At 42.3% G+C, this 15,281-nt stretch overlaps 1 protein-coding gene across 2 annotated transcripts; it reads left to right on the forward strand.

Annotated features, from left to right (window-relative positions):
- The first annotated feature begins 434 nt into the window (after positions 1-434).
- On the forward strand, positions 435-15,256 carry usp40 (ubiquitin specific peptidase 40). 2 transcript variants are annotated; one of them, XM_086050152.1, is made up of 31 exons: positions 435-1,068; positions 1,133-1,200; positions 1,550-1,663; positions 2,826-2,990; positions 3,077-3,223; positions 3,315-3,458; positions 4,348-4,476; positions 4,549-4,668; positions 4,741-4,848; positions 5,929-6,093; positions 6,176-6,311; positions 6,374-6,455; positions 6,579-6,750; positions 6,825-6,909; positions 6,992-7,062; positions 7,775-8,169; positions 8,603-8,753; positions 8,850-8,898; positions 9,284-9,337; positions 9,529-9,617; positions 9,738-9,827; positions 10,168-10,204; positions 10,275-10,339; positions 10,880-10,954; positions 11,049-11,252; positions 11,331-11,446; positions 11,754-11,819; positions 12,100-12,310; positions 14,010-14,105; positions 14,182-14,261; positions 14,375-15,256. In XM_086050152.1, exons 1-31 carry the CDS (start codon positions 855-857, stop codon positions 14,481-14,483), a joined length of 3,807 nt encoding a protein of 1,268 aa, XP_085906278.1. In that variant the 5' UTR covers positions 435-854; the 3' UTR covers positions 14,484-15,256. The 2 variants fall into 2 exon arrangements, with proteins under 2 accessions (XP_085906278.1, XP_085906279.1); XM_086050153.1 differs by lacking the exons at positions 435-1,068; positions 1,133-1,200; positions 1,550-1,663 and adding an exon at positions 1,995-2,177.
- Positions 15,257-15,281: the final 25 nt, after the last annotated feature.

Raw genomic sequence — 15,281 nt, forward strand, 5'->3', positions numbered from 1 at the left:
TGTGGAGCCAAGTTTCAAAGCACACATGGTGAAGTGGCATTTATCTGATATGCTGCACACAAATGGAAAAGTTGCCAACAGCGGTGAAGTCAGCTCCAAGTATACAGTACCAGTCAAAGTTTTGGAAACACTCTATTTCAGTGTTTTATTTTGTTTTATTTAATGAGCTACTTTTGTTTTCTCTACTTTGCTTCTGAATGTCTTCAGCTGTTCTACTTATAAATGCTTTTAGGTGTTGGAGTAATGTAAACAGAGGAGCGAGGCACAAGGGACTAGGAAGTTGCAAATAAATATTTGCCCTAATCTAAAATAAGCATAAAGGACTAACCATAATTGCCCGTAGCGGATATGACGTCACTGCATATGCACAAACAGACAAACCGGTGAGTCGTGTCGCGCATGAAACTACAAGACCCACAATTCCCGGCGCTGAAGTTCCTGCCGAGAAACAAGATGGCTGCGCACTGTCCATCGACGGCGTTTGTATTGACGGTCGCCGTTTTAAGACCTAAACTAGAGAAGGAGGACGGCATAAACACTGTCGAATAGATAAACAGTTGCTTACTTTGTTCCTATATCGGCACTCTTGCTCCGTTTTTTACTCGACGTCGTCCATTACCGACAGACGGACTTTTTGTTTTCTTTTAGCTGAGCTGCCGAGCCAGGTGAGCCTAATTTGTTAGTTAGCATTTTTGGACGCATTTACACACTGGTCGCTATGTTCATCCCCGTCAAGTCGTCTTACTTCCGCGTCAGTCCGGCAATTGTCAACCGAGAACTGGGCAAGACCAAGATGAGATAGCGAGAGGCAGCGTGGCGCGGTTACGAAACAACATAAGAGCCAACGAAACGTCATGTTTGGGAATCTTTTTGAGGAGGATGGCGACGAGGGTGAAGGGGGCTTCTCCTCTATCTTCTCCTCCTCCGGAGCGGGGAGACTTGCCAAGGCGGGAGACGAGCCTCCGGCTCCCCGAGGTAGAAGCAAGCTATGCGGCATCAGGAACCAGGGAGGCACGTGCTACCTCAACTCCCTGCTCCAGACCCTACTGTTCACCCCCGAGTTCAGAGGTGAGACTGCAGGTGTGATGACAAAGATTTTGTTGTCTTGTTAATTTATTTTCTGTGTCCGCAGAGGAGCTGTTCGCATTGGGGACTGATGAATTAGGATGTCTTGAAGATAAAGACAAACCAGGGTCCAAAGTAAGTGCTGGAAAGTGCAACGGCACCTTTAGGTACACTTACAAAATCCACTCCAATGTATTTATCACTCATGATACAGAATTTATACGCCAGCCTCAGATGTCAGTATTGTTTCATTACATCTTTATCTCTTGTCATAACTGTATAGATATGGCAGTATTGTATATCCACATACAGCCAAATTCCATTGTAGCAAAAGTCAATGTCACATGACCAAAACAGAGACACCTGTGACTTTAACGTGGCGACAGTTGTAGCTCCCTCAGTGACTTTTGTATTGGCTCTCGTTCACGTGTGTATGTTTTTCCCCTGTGAGGTGTCATTTCACAACTTGGGCTTATTCCTGCAGGTCCGTGTCATCCCTCTGGAGCTCCAGAGACTCTTTGCCCGTCTTTTGCTGGTGGACCAGCAGAGCGCCTCCACGGCCGATCTCACTGACAGCTTTGGCTGGAACAGCAACCAGGTGTGTGTTCATACACAAGACACAGAGAGAGAGACTTGAACAGGCCCAGGTTCATCTGTTAATAAACCTCTTCATTCAATCAACTTTATCCGGAAATACGCTCCTAGCATACTCCTTCACTTAGACCAAGGGTCACCAACTCCGGTCCTCGAGGGCACCTCTCCTGCACGTTTTCAATCTCTCCCTGCAGTAACACACCTGATAAAATGAACAGGATCGTTATCAGGCTTCTCAAGGGCTTGCTGATGAGCTGATCATTTTAACAGGTGTGTTACGGCAGGGAGAGATTAAAAACCTGCAGGACAGGTGACCCCTGACTTAGACCATTCGGAAACTCAGGACATTGTTCTAATGGGACATTTGGTTATTCAGAGTGTGTATCGGAGCCCAGTGCGTCAGGCACTACAAGGGAAGTAAACAGTTGAAGCAGCTCTTCTTCAGAAAAATAGGACTTCATTTTGCTAATATTGGGACATTTTCTTGAGGAAAATGACTCTATTCTGCTTTTCCCAAGGTAACAACCCCAAAAATTTTATTTGGCCTAGGTATATAAAGTATCTTTGTAAATGTCTGTTTGACAGTGAGAAAATACAGACTGAAACGGGGTCAGTGTGAGAGCCTCAGGCTACTTGTTTGATATACTGTATCATCATAAATCAATCACTGATGCTCGCCACGCCGAGCAAGCCAGGCTGGATGCCGCAAAGAGGTCAGGCCCGCTGAGCAGAGGAATTCCGTTTTGTCCAGAGGCAGTCCAGCTGCGTTGGTTGTCAATACTGCATAACCTTGGTAAGCGTTAACGATGGGAGGCGGGGGTGTGGCGGTGCGTCGTAGAACACCAGGCGTACAGTTTAAGGCTCTGTTATGACACGCTTGCTGTTGACAATACAAAAATGGAAATTCAAAAGATCGGCGGTGTAGAAGCACAGTGGAAAAAATATGTAAAGAAGAGTAACATTTGAAAAGCTAATCTCCCTTGCACGCGGCGTCACAAGTTTGGTTTAGTGAGCGGTATTTGTATTCTTGAATATTTGTGGTTTTCCATCTTATTCTGATGATACATTTCGATTAAAATTCCATCACGGGAGGGTGAAATGCGGCACCTGTCGAAGCGCCTGATGAATTTTTCAACAATGCTTTCTTTATATTGTGAAACCTACAGAGAACAAACCAGCATGACGTGCAGGAACTGAACCGGATTCTGTTTAGTGCTCTGGAGAAATCCCTTGTGGGCACCTCTGGCAGCACACTCATCCACCGCCTGTACCACGGCACCATCGTCAACAGCATTGCCTGCAAGGAGTGCGGCAACGTTAGCCAGCGACAGGTCCTCAACGCTCACCAACTTTGTGTGTTTGTAAAAATGATTTTTTTTACGGGAGCTGATAAATGTGTTGCTGCCCCCCACACCAGGAGGACTTCCTGGATTTGACGGCATGCGTCTGTGGCGTGTCCAGCCTTGAGGAGGCTTTGTGTAGCATGTTTGTGGAGGAGGAGTTGTTCGAAGGCAATAATCTGTACAGCTGTGCAATGTGTGACAGACTGGTCACCGCTGCCAAGGTAAAAACTGCTTTACTGTCAACAATACATAAAAAAAGGAATGTTGCTTTTTAAAAAGAAAAAAAATAATAATTGTTGTTCCTGAGCTCAGTCTGCCAAGTTGAAGAAGCTCCCCCCCTTCATGACCATGTCCTTGCTGAGGTTCAGCTTTGACTGTAATAAGTGTGAGCGCTACAAGGAGACAGGCCGCTACAGCTTCCCACTCACCATCAACCTGCGGCCATTTTGTGAACAGGTACAAATCCCAAACACTGAAACCTCGCAGTTTTGTAGTTCAGCAGCCTCATTTTGGCCAAACCTGTCCGCCGCCTTTCATCGGAAAACTCAAATATTCACTGTTTTTGTGCTTAGTCCAAAGCCGTGTCTAATATAAAAATGTTATTGCTAAATCTGTTGGAAGTGAGGAGTGAAGCTGCATTTAGTCAGCCATAGTCTTGTCTAATGGGGAAAAAAATAATTGCCTTTACAATAATCCCTAGCCTATTTAAAAATTGAAAGAAGTATGTTGATACATCTTGACTGAGAGACAAGCTTTGTATTTCGGAGAGGAGCTAAGTTCAGCCTGGATTGTAAATGGAAGTTATGGGGAGTATTTTACGCATGTTCATGTGCACGTCAGGTGCATTTTATTTATTTTTTTAATTAAAATGTTCTTTAGTTCATCCTTTTTTTTGTTTTTAGGATAATGCTGTAAGATGAGTTTAAAATGATGTTAAAACTATTTTGCAATCATAGTTTGTGGTATATTTATGGTTGAAATATTAATGAAGACAATGCTAAACTTTCTGGGGGGGCTCATTTACCCACTATTCACAAACAGCAGCGTCATGGCAAATTCAAGTTGAGGTCCGACAAGTAGGTAAGGCACCATGGCAGGGTGGTAAACTTGAGGCGATTCAAAGAAAGGTCTGGATCGCTGTTGATTTATTTGCGATTTAATTATCACAAATATTTAGAAATGTGGATATTTATGCATCACTGACCTAAAACTTTATTGAATTGGCTAATACTTAATTGCACTAGTGTTGCATTTTTTTTCCCCTCTCTCTGACATGTTCACTCCACACTGTTGTGAGTTAATTACGATGCAAGCATCACGACACAGTGCCTTTGCGTCGTTTCAGACCGAAGGAGATGACGCCGACTACTCCTACGAGCTGTTCTCCGTGATTATTCACAAGGGCGGCTGCTACGGAGGCCACTACCACGTTTACATCAAGGACATTGAGCGCCTCGGTTGCTGGGAACCAGTGGTGAGAGGAAAAACTCCAAAACGGAGGATTGGATTCAAGAATGGAGCTAATCTCCTCTGTGTCTTTTGTCAGGAAGAGGACAACAACAAAAAAAAGACTCCTACAAAGGCCAAGCAGGAAATGAAGGACGTGTGCGAGACCAAACTCGATGAAAGTGACCCTTTGTGTCTCGTCACTGCTATTATTGAGCAGGTATAACAACAAAAACAATCCTTTCTAGTGTGTGTCGGTGGTGGTGGTGGTGGTGACTGCTTTATTTTCTAGGAGCCATCAAAGAGCATTCGGTTGGACCAACTGGGTCAGAAACTCATGGAGAAGGTTGGTTCCTCCTGGAGCAAAGCCTTCAAGAAAGACTATGGCCCCATTGGCAAGGTGTGTGTGTTTATTTTGAATTACTTCTTTATAATGTGGAAAATGTGAGGCAAAGGGTTAGTTAGCAAGATTAACAACACAATTAGGGTTGCAGGATATGTTAAAAGTAAAAAGCCGTGTTTGTTTTGTTTTTTTCTCAAAAATCTGATTTCTGATGAATTTTTAAAATAATTATGTTTTCCCAATTCGCCTATTTCGAAAGCAGAAGACAGAGACAATATTTGCACCCAGTTTCTCTTCTTTTTTTTTTTGTGTCCTTTCTCCAATTAGCTTTATTTCTCATAACCAAACCACACATAACCAATCAATCTTTGGAAGTTTATTTTTATATATATTATAATATTTTTTTTCCAGCACGCATAACATTTTAAATGCATAACAAACAAATTTAACAGAGTATGAACCGCCAAACTGCATTCCTCGGCATCATGTCTTTGGCAACGTTCAGTGCGACTTACTCAGTGATTGCCTTTCACCAGGCTCCTTCCTTGTCATACAGAAAACAATGCCAAAGTGCTTCTGCTCAGGCTGTGTTTTCTTAGCGGGAATTAAAGACGCTTGCCATTGTTTTGCCAAATAGTCATTAGAGGGGTCTGAAAAGTTGTTAAATATAGCAACCAAATCGCTAAGTTGTGAATTAGTGATGATCTTTGAATTATGGAAGCAAAAAAAAAAAAGTCACCCTGACATAAATTTTGATTTAATCACTCTGTTAAATAGCCTTGCCCTATTAGGTTGCCAATTTGGTAGTCCGTCAGTAAATAATGTCGAAAGACAACAGATTTGGACCAATTTATGTACATTATTCACAAACTTGCTAGCTATTTAGGCACCTAGTTAGTCATGTAAAAATATATAATTGTTCCACAAAATGAGTTGGCTGTCATCAAGTGGGGCAGCGCACTACCACCACCTACAGGAATGGAGAGCAACTGTTTTGCCCGCCTTGACTTTTCACAGATAAGAATGTCCTGCCTTGGAGGGCGCCATTCTAGTTTTATGATTCTTTCTTTTGCAAAAACGATTGTGTATTTGTACGGTCAAGCTGACTTGTTCCTTATTTCTTCCCCTATCAAACAGTTCCTGCAGTCACACAACGAATTTGACATGTTGTCCAATGGTACCCAAGTAGCACTGAAGGCAAACACACACGGCCCCGTGAGCGAGCCCCCTGGTCCTGCTGACCCCCCGGCCGCTGCGGACCTAGAAGGTGACACTTTTGCCGAACTGGAGCGTCAACAAGAGGTCCACTTGAACGATAATAAAAATGAATGAAATGACCTTCCCTGGTGGATATGAAGTGATGAAATTCCTCATGTGTCTGAAGGCTTGCCATTGGTTTGACCTGAATGACTCCACCGTGACCTCCATCCGGGAGTCGGACATAGAGAAGCAGTTTCAGGGCAAAGAGAGCGCCTACATGCTGTTCTACAGGAAGAGTCAGCTGCAGCGGCCCACTGAAGGTAACACACAAAAAGAGCCTGACAAGACCACCATAGAAACTGCTGACCATCTCCCTTTGCAGCTCTGAGCAGTCCCCACTATAAAGTTCCTCATCATCTCAGCCAGATGGCTCAGGAGGAGAACATCAAGCTGCAGCAGATTCGGTACAGCCATAAAAAGGCAGATTAAAAAAAAAAAACAGCAACAAAAAAAAACTTTAAGCGCTGCAAATCACAAGAGTTCAGTGATGTGAACCTGATCGAAGTCAACATTGTTCCCAATCACAGGGAGGAATATGAGGCCAGTAATAACCACGTGGAGCTGCGTGTCCACCTGGCGTCTTCTTATAGGCTGACAAACGGAGCACTGCAGCCAATCGGCAATGAGCCCAATGCCAGCGCTGCGCTTGTTTTCGATCGCAGAAAGACCGTTGGAGACCTGCGACTAGCTATCTATGAGGTATTTATTCCCAAAAAGCATTTGAATCGATGACTGGCAGCAGAAACAAACCGTGTCTTTATTGCTATTCTTAGCAACAAGAACAATGGGAGGGCGACATGGTTCTGACCTTGGCCAAGATGCTTCCAGCGGGTCTCCACCTGTACGACACTCTCACAGGTTTGGCACTTTAACAGAACTCGTCGGCGTTACAATCGAGCACATGTCTGTTTACTTGGGGATGTTTACTTGCTTGTTACAGATGACAGCGTCTCGCTGTGCAGTGCAGGTGTCGATACAAACCTTGACCTGTTTGTTTGGAATGGACGAGAGGTGAGAAATGAATCCAAACTATTAACAGAAGTGTAACAAGAGTACTACTTTTACATAATAACTTCTAGTGGTGATTATATGGGTAGGGGCCTTTTGACATAATAGCAAATTACATTAGCCGTGTATTTGTCAAGTGGAAAAAAATGAAACTTGACTTGTGGCGAAATGCATAGAAACAAGAAATGATGCAGATTGGCCGAAGCTAGTAAGTCTCAGCTTCCAGGAACGTAGTTGGGCAATGTCACAACACAAGTTTGTCTTCAATACTGCCCGGGGCACTTGTTTTGACTTAACACATGAATTAATCTGAGAGACTGCTGTTTTGGTTAGCAACAGTGCAAAAAGGGCTCAACTAACTATTCAATGTCTGTGTAAAAAATATGAATGGAGATGATTGCACTTTTAATTGCTCTTTTCAATGCGTTGCGGCATGAGATAATAGGCCATTCAGTAAGACTTTCTTTATTGTCATTCAATGAACACATGGTCATTGTATGTGTTCACTGAAATTTCAGCGCCTTAGCTCATAATATCAATGAGTTCAATTAGAATGACTAGGTGCATAGATAAACAAAACTAAAATAAAAAATAAGCATCAAACTGACCGTGAGAAGGCAATCTTGTCTCACAGTTATTTAACATTTTAATTAAATTACTAATAAATGATCAAATTTTGGACAAGTTAAAGCTAAAATAACTCTGATCTTTCCAGGTATGTGGCGCAGGTGTCCTAACAGGAGAGGAGTGGGAGCCGCTGCTGCTCACCGTCGTCCGACCGTATGTAGAGGCGCACAGCGAGCTGCAGGGGGCAGCCATCAACGAGACCGGCGACAACACGGATGGCGGGGGTCTCAAAAAGGAGGCCAGGGCGTTTGCAGGCAGCGCCACCCTCACTCAAGTGCGGGAAGCCCTGGGCGAGCCCGCTGGCAGTCTGCTGTGTCAGGAGCAGACGGCCGCCAAAGGAGGAGAGCGCGGAGCAGGCGAGGGCGGAGGCGCCAGCGGCTGGCGGGTCTTTTCGCCCGACGACATGTTCCGGACCCTCAAGGAGCTGTCGCTTAAAGACGGAGATGCCATGCTGGTGTTAGAACCACAGTCTTTTGATAACAGGTAAATCAGGCGTGTTGTAATTTTTTTTTTTTTTTTCATTTCCAAAGCCATCATTTATGCACTTTATTCCCAATTGAGAACAGTACCCAGGTTTCTTAATAAAAGCTCTCGCACATTCTTTAATCAGCAATAGTTTTCACACTATTTACACCAAGTATCACTTCAAAAACAAACTCTTAAGTACTGCCAATGACAAAAAAATATGCAAATGAGGATTATCATGCAAATGACATTTTTCTCTGATTTTCCTACATACTCTATGCAAATGGCACTCGGCATAATGTTGTAGATGCCAACCACTAGAGTATAATTTGAGTGTTTTTGAACAAACCTCCCAATAATAATGTTTTTTTTTGTTTTTTTTTTAGTACGCACAACAGAGTTTCAAGACCTTTTAAAAACTCAAAAGTGATTTTCTGTCCGTTTTGTCCAGCACGTTCACCGTAAATAGAGACGTGATCACTGTGATGACGCCGTCCGATTGTCGCTGGCTTCAAGTGGAGTTTCAACCGCAGGCTGGCGGCCTCGGAGGAGGTGACGAAGAGGAGAGCCGGAGAATCAAGGTTCCCGCTGCAGGAGATATGGTCAGCCATTTTGTTCGCTTTAGTTGGCTTTCTCCATTTTTACCAATTTAAGTCAAGCACTTTACATTGTGCGTGTGTGTGATTGTCTGTCTACAGCTCCTGGGTGAGGTGAAGCAGAGGGCCATAAAGGAGCTGCAACTCCCAGGCAAGACGTTCAACATTTATAAATGTTGTATCTTCGATTTATGACAGAATTCCTACTGTGGGGATTTAACCTGAATTTTGGGGGCCCTAGTTGAGCAATATCATAACTAGAGTGAAGTTCTGTGTGAAAAATACTCGATTCTTGGCTTCGTTTTTGGTGAACACTTTGGCCTACTACTCGGCTATATTTTCATGTTGGTCAAATATCTTTTGAGGCGGGACTTGCCATCAAAACTTTGCAAAGCACTGATGCAGAGTAACCGGCATTTTGTCTCAGCCAGCTGCCACCTACACTTTCGAAGGGAGTTTAAACGAGGACTTGCAGTGACTGTTCATTTGGACTTTGTAAGTGTGTGCTGGTAAGTTTCCATTCTTCTCTTCACCAGGTGCAGAATACTGCCTGAGACAGATGGACATCACTGGGAAACTCCTTCCTCCAGGTAGTCTGTTTGATGCGTGTTGTTTCATGGCTGCACATGGGCTGGAAACTCCCCCCTCATTTAGGCAAAACCACTTGTGCTCTGTTATTGTCAGCCCTCATTAAATTCTTAAAAGCTACGGCTCCCTTGTAATTTTCTACCTTTTGAACACGGGCAGAGTTGTGACGCCTCCCTTTTGGTTATGTGAACAGTAAGCGAGGACCTGTGCGTGCGGGACGCCGGCGTGCGGCTCATGACCACCATGATGCTTTGTGTGGGCTGTGCACCCAAGGCGTCGCAGGTTTGTTTTGTTGTTGTTAATGTGAACGCTATTAGTGCAGGTGCAGAACCCTCCCACCTTCCAAAAATAAGTATTTACTACTGCTTGATGAATGGGCGTTTCTCTTTGTGTGCATTGCAGCTTTTCCTGCACTTCTCTATGGGTTCACCGTCACCTACTGGAATAGAGGAGATGGACATTAACATAGAGAAGACCTGCACTGTTAAAGAGGTTAGAATGAAAAAGTAGATGTGGTTTATTAGGATATCATATCTATCCTAATAACGCAAAACACTTGAATATCAGATTATCTTTCCCTACTGAAATGAATGTAAATGGTCATAAATCCATTCCAGTCTGCCTCCAAAAATGTTTTTTTTAATAAGAAAAGTAACACAAACCTCCAAAATGGGTGTGTATCAAGAAAAGTTATATATAATTCAGTTCAGTTGTAAGTCAAGGTAATTTTTGTTGATTTTTAAAATGTACTTAAAGGGAGAGTTTGCAGTTTAAACTGAGTAATAATGTAACCACTTTTTTTTTTTTTTTTTTTTTTTTTAATAATTTGCAGTGTCTGCAGACAGTGCTGGATGCTGCCGGAATGGATGGTAAACTAATCACCCTACTGTTGTTTCTTCAACCATATGAGTTAGATTTGCAAACGTTTCATGTTTGCAGGCACCTTTTGGCACTTGAGAAGACTCGACTGGTGCGAGGAGGTGGGAGAGGCACTGAACGACGAGGTGGGTGTTTAAAGAACTGTGTTGCTATTTCTTACTTCTGCTGCTATACTAAATAGTTTAACACTTAAATTATCATCGTTAGGGCTGAATGATGTATCATTTTCAGATCGGAATCGTGATCTCGGGCAACATGATTTGCTGCGCTTTTTATTGTATTTTTTTCTTCTCTTACATCTTTATTTGAACAACATACACAACCACGCGTGTCTGATGAAACATTTGAATAAAGAAAAAACATTGTCCGGTCCACATACAGGAAGAATTATTCTTACATCAACATTCATATGTTTTGCTGAAATTGAAATTGTCTGAAAAATCGCTATTTAATCTTGTGGTAAAATTGTTCAGCCATAATCCTGATTGACAAATAAGGTGTGACAGTGTTGTTTTTTTTAGTCATTGAAATTTTTAGTAATAGAGTTTTGTATGTAGAATTTTGAGGGGGGAAAATGTCGCCCGATTTAGAAAAAGTGAATTGATGTGATTCCTTTCTGGAAGGTTTACTGGGGAAAAATGTTTTCCTGCATAATTTTGCCTCAGGATGCGTCTCTGTCAGAGTTGAAGATAAACAACGGAGAGACACTAGTCATCTCTGAGGGACGACTTCCTCCAAAGGTAATTTCATCTTGTCGTATTTATAATTTGTGAAGATTTGTCACCCATTGTATCGTCTCTTTTTTTTTTTTCCCCCCTCCCCACCTCCAATCAGGGTTTTCTACAGTTGTCCGTATGGCTGTATCAGGATCCCGTTCCCATAGCAACAGATGTGAACCACACTGACACCGGCCACGCTGAGGAGCAGATGGCGGAGGATCACGCTGCAGATCAAACAAATTCCCACCCACCACATCTTATAAGTGTCGGCCAGGTGGAGATATCAGTAGAAGTCCGTCTGGAGGACCTCAAGACTCAGGTTACTGTGCGAGTCTGGGATTTCGTTACACCAACGTAAACGTGATTTTGAAACGATTTGTCTGTATTTATGGACCAGGTGTTGACGCTTCCAGCTTTACAGAACGCGCGCGTGCCCGCCACTTTTCTGCGTGTGTGGGAGATGGAGGGAACCAGGCTAGCTCGCATTCTCAGAGGAAACCAAATTACACTCAGGCACGGATACTCGCGTGATTTAACTCATCCGAAAGTATTCACAACACTTCATTTTTATCTTATAGCCTGATTCCAAAATGTACATTATTTTGGTCCCCAAAATTCTATGCACATCACCCCCATAATGAAGGCAAATTTCAAATGTGTAAAAAAAAAAAAAAAAAAAAAGGACTTGACATGCCTACATATTCAAAGCCTTTGTTCAATTACCTGGATGATGCACCTTTGGCAGCAATTACTTTCTATATGACTATACATGATTTTGCAATTGTAACGTCACTTGATACTTGGTCTCCTAACTCCTCAGGAAGCTGAAGATAACCAGCGGTACAAATATTTGTGTGCAACAGCTGTTAAAAGAGGAAGATCTCAGGTAAGATATATTTACTTTTTACTGATTGAATTTTGATGTTGCAATTTGAGTTCAAAAAGACCTTCACTTTTGCATAAGCTAGCTAAATTGATCACAAAAACACATTTAAGAAAATAATTTACTTTAATAGCTAGTTTGTGGTATTCTACTCTACATTCTTAAAAAGGTAAAAATAAACAACTGCCATGGTACACGAATAAGAATCCACTGAGGTCATGCATTTCTTTTTAATATGTAATTGCATCATTTGACTAATATAGGTTTTCTTTCTTTAATGAAGCCCCAAGGAAATAGTGCTGAATATTAAAATGGGAGTCCCGGGAAAGAGCTGCTACCAGCCGGCAGAGGAGCTGATCTGGGACGCGTCATGGGACTCGTCGCCTTCCGGCTTGCGCACTTTCGTGGCTGAGAGCTACGACTTGCCTGCCGGCTCGCTTCTGTTGGCTAAGCAGAAGCCACACCAACACACCTGGGAGGAAATCGGTAGCTGGGTGAGACGTCAAGGAATTAGAGTTCCCTAGCTATTCGCAGGGGCATATAGGGACCAGAGCCTGCTGCCAAAATTAATTGACTATAAAAAGGTTTATAATTGCCTCTAGATTCCACAAGATGGTAGCAAAACACTAAATGAAGCTCAACTCAATTAAACAGAGCCCCTTGGCACTGAGTCCACGAGATAGCACCAAAGAAATACGGGCTTTGGCCTGACCGCTCGAAAAAAAAAAAAAAAATCATTGGTAACACGGTGCCAACTTAAACTTCAAAATAAAACCGTTCCAAATAATACATGGACAGCAACGCAATAGCCTTGGCAAACTTTTATTTTGAAGTTGTGTTGCTGTTGACTTGATTCCGCGATTGCGTTAGCGGCTAGTGGCTAGCAACGAGTGCCGCTGGATTCCTTTCAAAGGGTGAAACACTCTGATGCTGACAGCCTGACAACGTTGAAGTTGTTGCCGAGCCTATTTTCACAAACCAGGCTTACTCAAATGTGCAGTTTTAGCGGGAAAAAAGCACTAGTGGTTCTGACGTCACTGCCACCCGAGGCCCAAAATGTCATCTAGTAGTGTCTTGACAAGAAGTAACTGCTATGCACTGTTTAAATGTAAGAAAAACAATTCATTATCTAAAAAAGAAAACTTGTTGGTCGTTTATTATTAAGTGAATTGTGTTACTCACTTTTGTTAATTTATAATTTTTCTTTAACCAAGTAAAAATGAATTTAATCCGAATACTTGCGCGGATGTTTTTGTACAGTTAATAGATCTAACTTGTCAATTCGAGGTGTAAATTCGACTCTTGACCACCAGATGGAGGCACAAGGTGTAAATTTAAAGGACACTTCATGACTTGAGGGAATACTAGAAGTTATTTGTGATGACGTTTTCTTTGCTCCTCTGCTGAAGAAAGCTTTGGTAGGCTTGTAATGTGTGGGCTCTCGGAGGCACCGTTACTGCGCGTGCTTCAAAATGCACGCGCGTCCATCTTAGGTCGTTGCATTCTATTAGTTGACCACAAGATGGCACCGAATACACATTGTACTTGATGGAATCGCTCAGTGATAGTGGTTGTCTCCCAACCCACATGTTGGGGGTTCGTTCCCCGGCCATTGTGACCATGACGAAGTATCCTTGAGCAAGATACTAAACCCCCAGTTGCTCCTGATGCTGCATCATTAGTAGGTAATTTACAGTGTGAAGCGCTTTTGCATACCGAAGGTAGAAACGCGCTATACAAGTGACAGCCCGTTTCAAATGCTAGTTAAAAAAAAAAATGGACAAATCTGGCCTAGAGAGTATTTTAACAGATTTCACTTATAATAGGGGTGGTCACGAACATAAACCCCATAATAGAGGAGGAATTAGTGTACAGAAGACGCCCGCATAGTCGTGTTTCAGCACGAGCATTTACTTATTTGCAGATTTATTTATTCATTATTATGAATGAATTCTTTTCCAATATTTTTGTGGGATTGGTAGGGGGCACCCTCTATTTTTCTCGGAAAATACTTATTGGTTGCTTTTTTATCCCGTTTTTTATTTCTCAAGATTCTTTTTTTTTTTTTTAAATGCAATTTTAATGAGCGTCAATTAAATGCAGGTTTTCACTATTTGCAGGCCAGCTTGGTCCCTGTTCCCCAGCAATAGCTGGAGGTCCACTGTACTCAACTTTATTGTATTTTTATTACAGAGCAGCCACCTGTCTAAGAAGAAGAAGAAGAAAAAGACAGACACACTATTAGGAGCACCATTTCATCTCAAAGATGGCGATGTGATAGGTGTCAGGGTAAAAAACAAAAACACAGTTAAAAACAAAAAAACTGTATTTTTTAATTTTTAGATTTGATGTTTCCTGTTTGCAGAACCTTTTGATTGACAACAAGGACTTTTACACTCAGGAGAATGAACAAGGCCAAGAGCAAGCGGAGCAACCAAGTAAACGGTAACTTATTTATATTTCTTTCCGTTTTAGTTCAACCGTTAGGGTAAAAGAGGGTCTGAAAATGTCTGGCAGTGACTGAGTTAATAATGCATTTTGGACTTTTATTGTTTTAGAGAGCAGGCTGGAGGCTCAAACTGCACTGGATCACGAACAAAGGCGACCAAGAGGCCAGAGGTGGCGCTGTCCATCAACGTCGGCGTCTTCAGTAGCCATTGCCACTAGTGCACAATGCATGCTTGGAGTAGTCCGCACACGCACGCACGCATGACTGGAGGTGCCATGTTGCATCCGGAACAATCCTCGAATAATAACCGGAAAGTGCAGGGTTCATTGACCAGCCACTTAAGAATCTGTCATCCTATCGTTGTGCATAAAGTGATCGTCATTTGTGTTCAATCCAGACTAATGATGTAAGATGACGAGAGAGAGGGGAGAAGAGGCCTTTACTGTACATTGACGAGCATTGGATGCCGTTCACCCTCCCTACCTCACTCTTCTTTGCCTTGCAGTCCACCTCTGCTGCATTTCATTATACATGAAATAGTGCAAAAAAGAGATGGTAGCATGGGACCTTTAATAATTTTGTTTTTGATTTTATAAGTATTGGAAGGGGGAAAATAATTGTCATTTTATCAAATGATTTAAACAAGCTGGAAAAGCATATTTGCAGGGGCACCGATTTTGTTCTTTTTAACAAACTTTTGTGATACGCAAAAGTAAACATTTATATATTTATCTGGGAAAGTTCAATGTTCTTGCATGCGCTGTGTGAATTTGTAATACATTTTTGGACGAGAAAGTTTTATTTATTTTTCCTCCCTGTTTTTGTTACTTACTGTAATGGTCTCGTCCTGAGCAGTGCCAAGAATTCACACATAGTAATTTGCCTTCTTATGCCTGATGGTAAAATGATCGGTGCATATTTTATTTTTGAGTATTTTCCTCAGATTTTACTTTAAAATGCATTATCCAAAACAATAAAAATATTCACTGTTTGTTGTTGCCTTGTCTTTTGGTAGT

This window comes from Filicampus tigris, chromosome 13 (assembly GCF_054856515.1).
Source record: "Filicampus tigris isolate MCC_2025a chromosome 13, RoL_Ftig_1.0, whole genome shotgun sequence".
NCBI classification, from domain to species: domain Eukaryota; kingdom Metazoa; phylum Chordata; class Actinopteri; order Syngnathiformes; family Syngnathidae; genus Filicampus; species Filicampus tigris.

What these genes read in the sequence shown, in the direction of transcription:
- usp40 (XM_086050152.1), top strand. Translation starts at nt 855, where the DNA reads ATGTTTGGGAATCTTTTTGAGGAGGATGGCGACGAGGGTGAAGGGGGC. An exon ending in AAAGGAGCTGCAACTCCCAG is followed by an intron (nt 8,899 to 9,283) that starts GCAAGACGTTCA and finishes TCTCTTCACCAG; the next exon opens with GTGCAGAATACTGCCTGAGA. An exon ending in TTAAAAGAGGAAGATCTCAG is followed by an intron (nt 11,820 to 12,099) that starts GTAAGATATATT and finishes TCTTTAATGAAG; the next exon opens with CCCCAAGGAAATAGTGCTGA.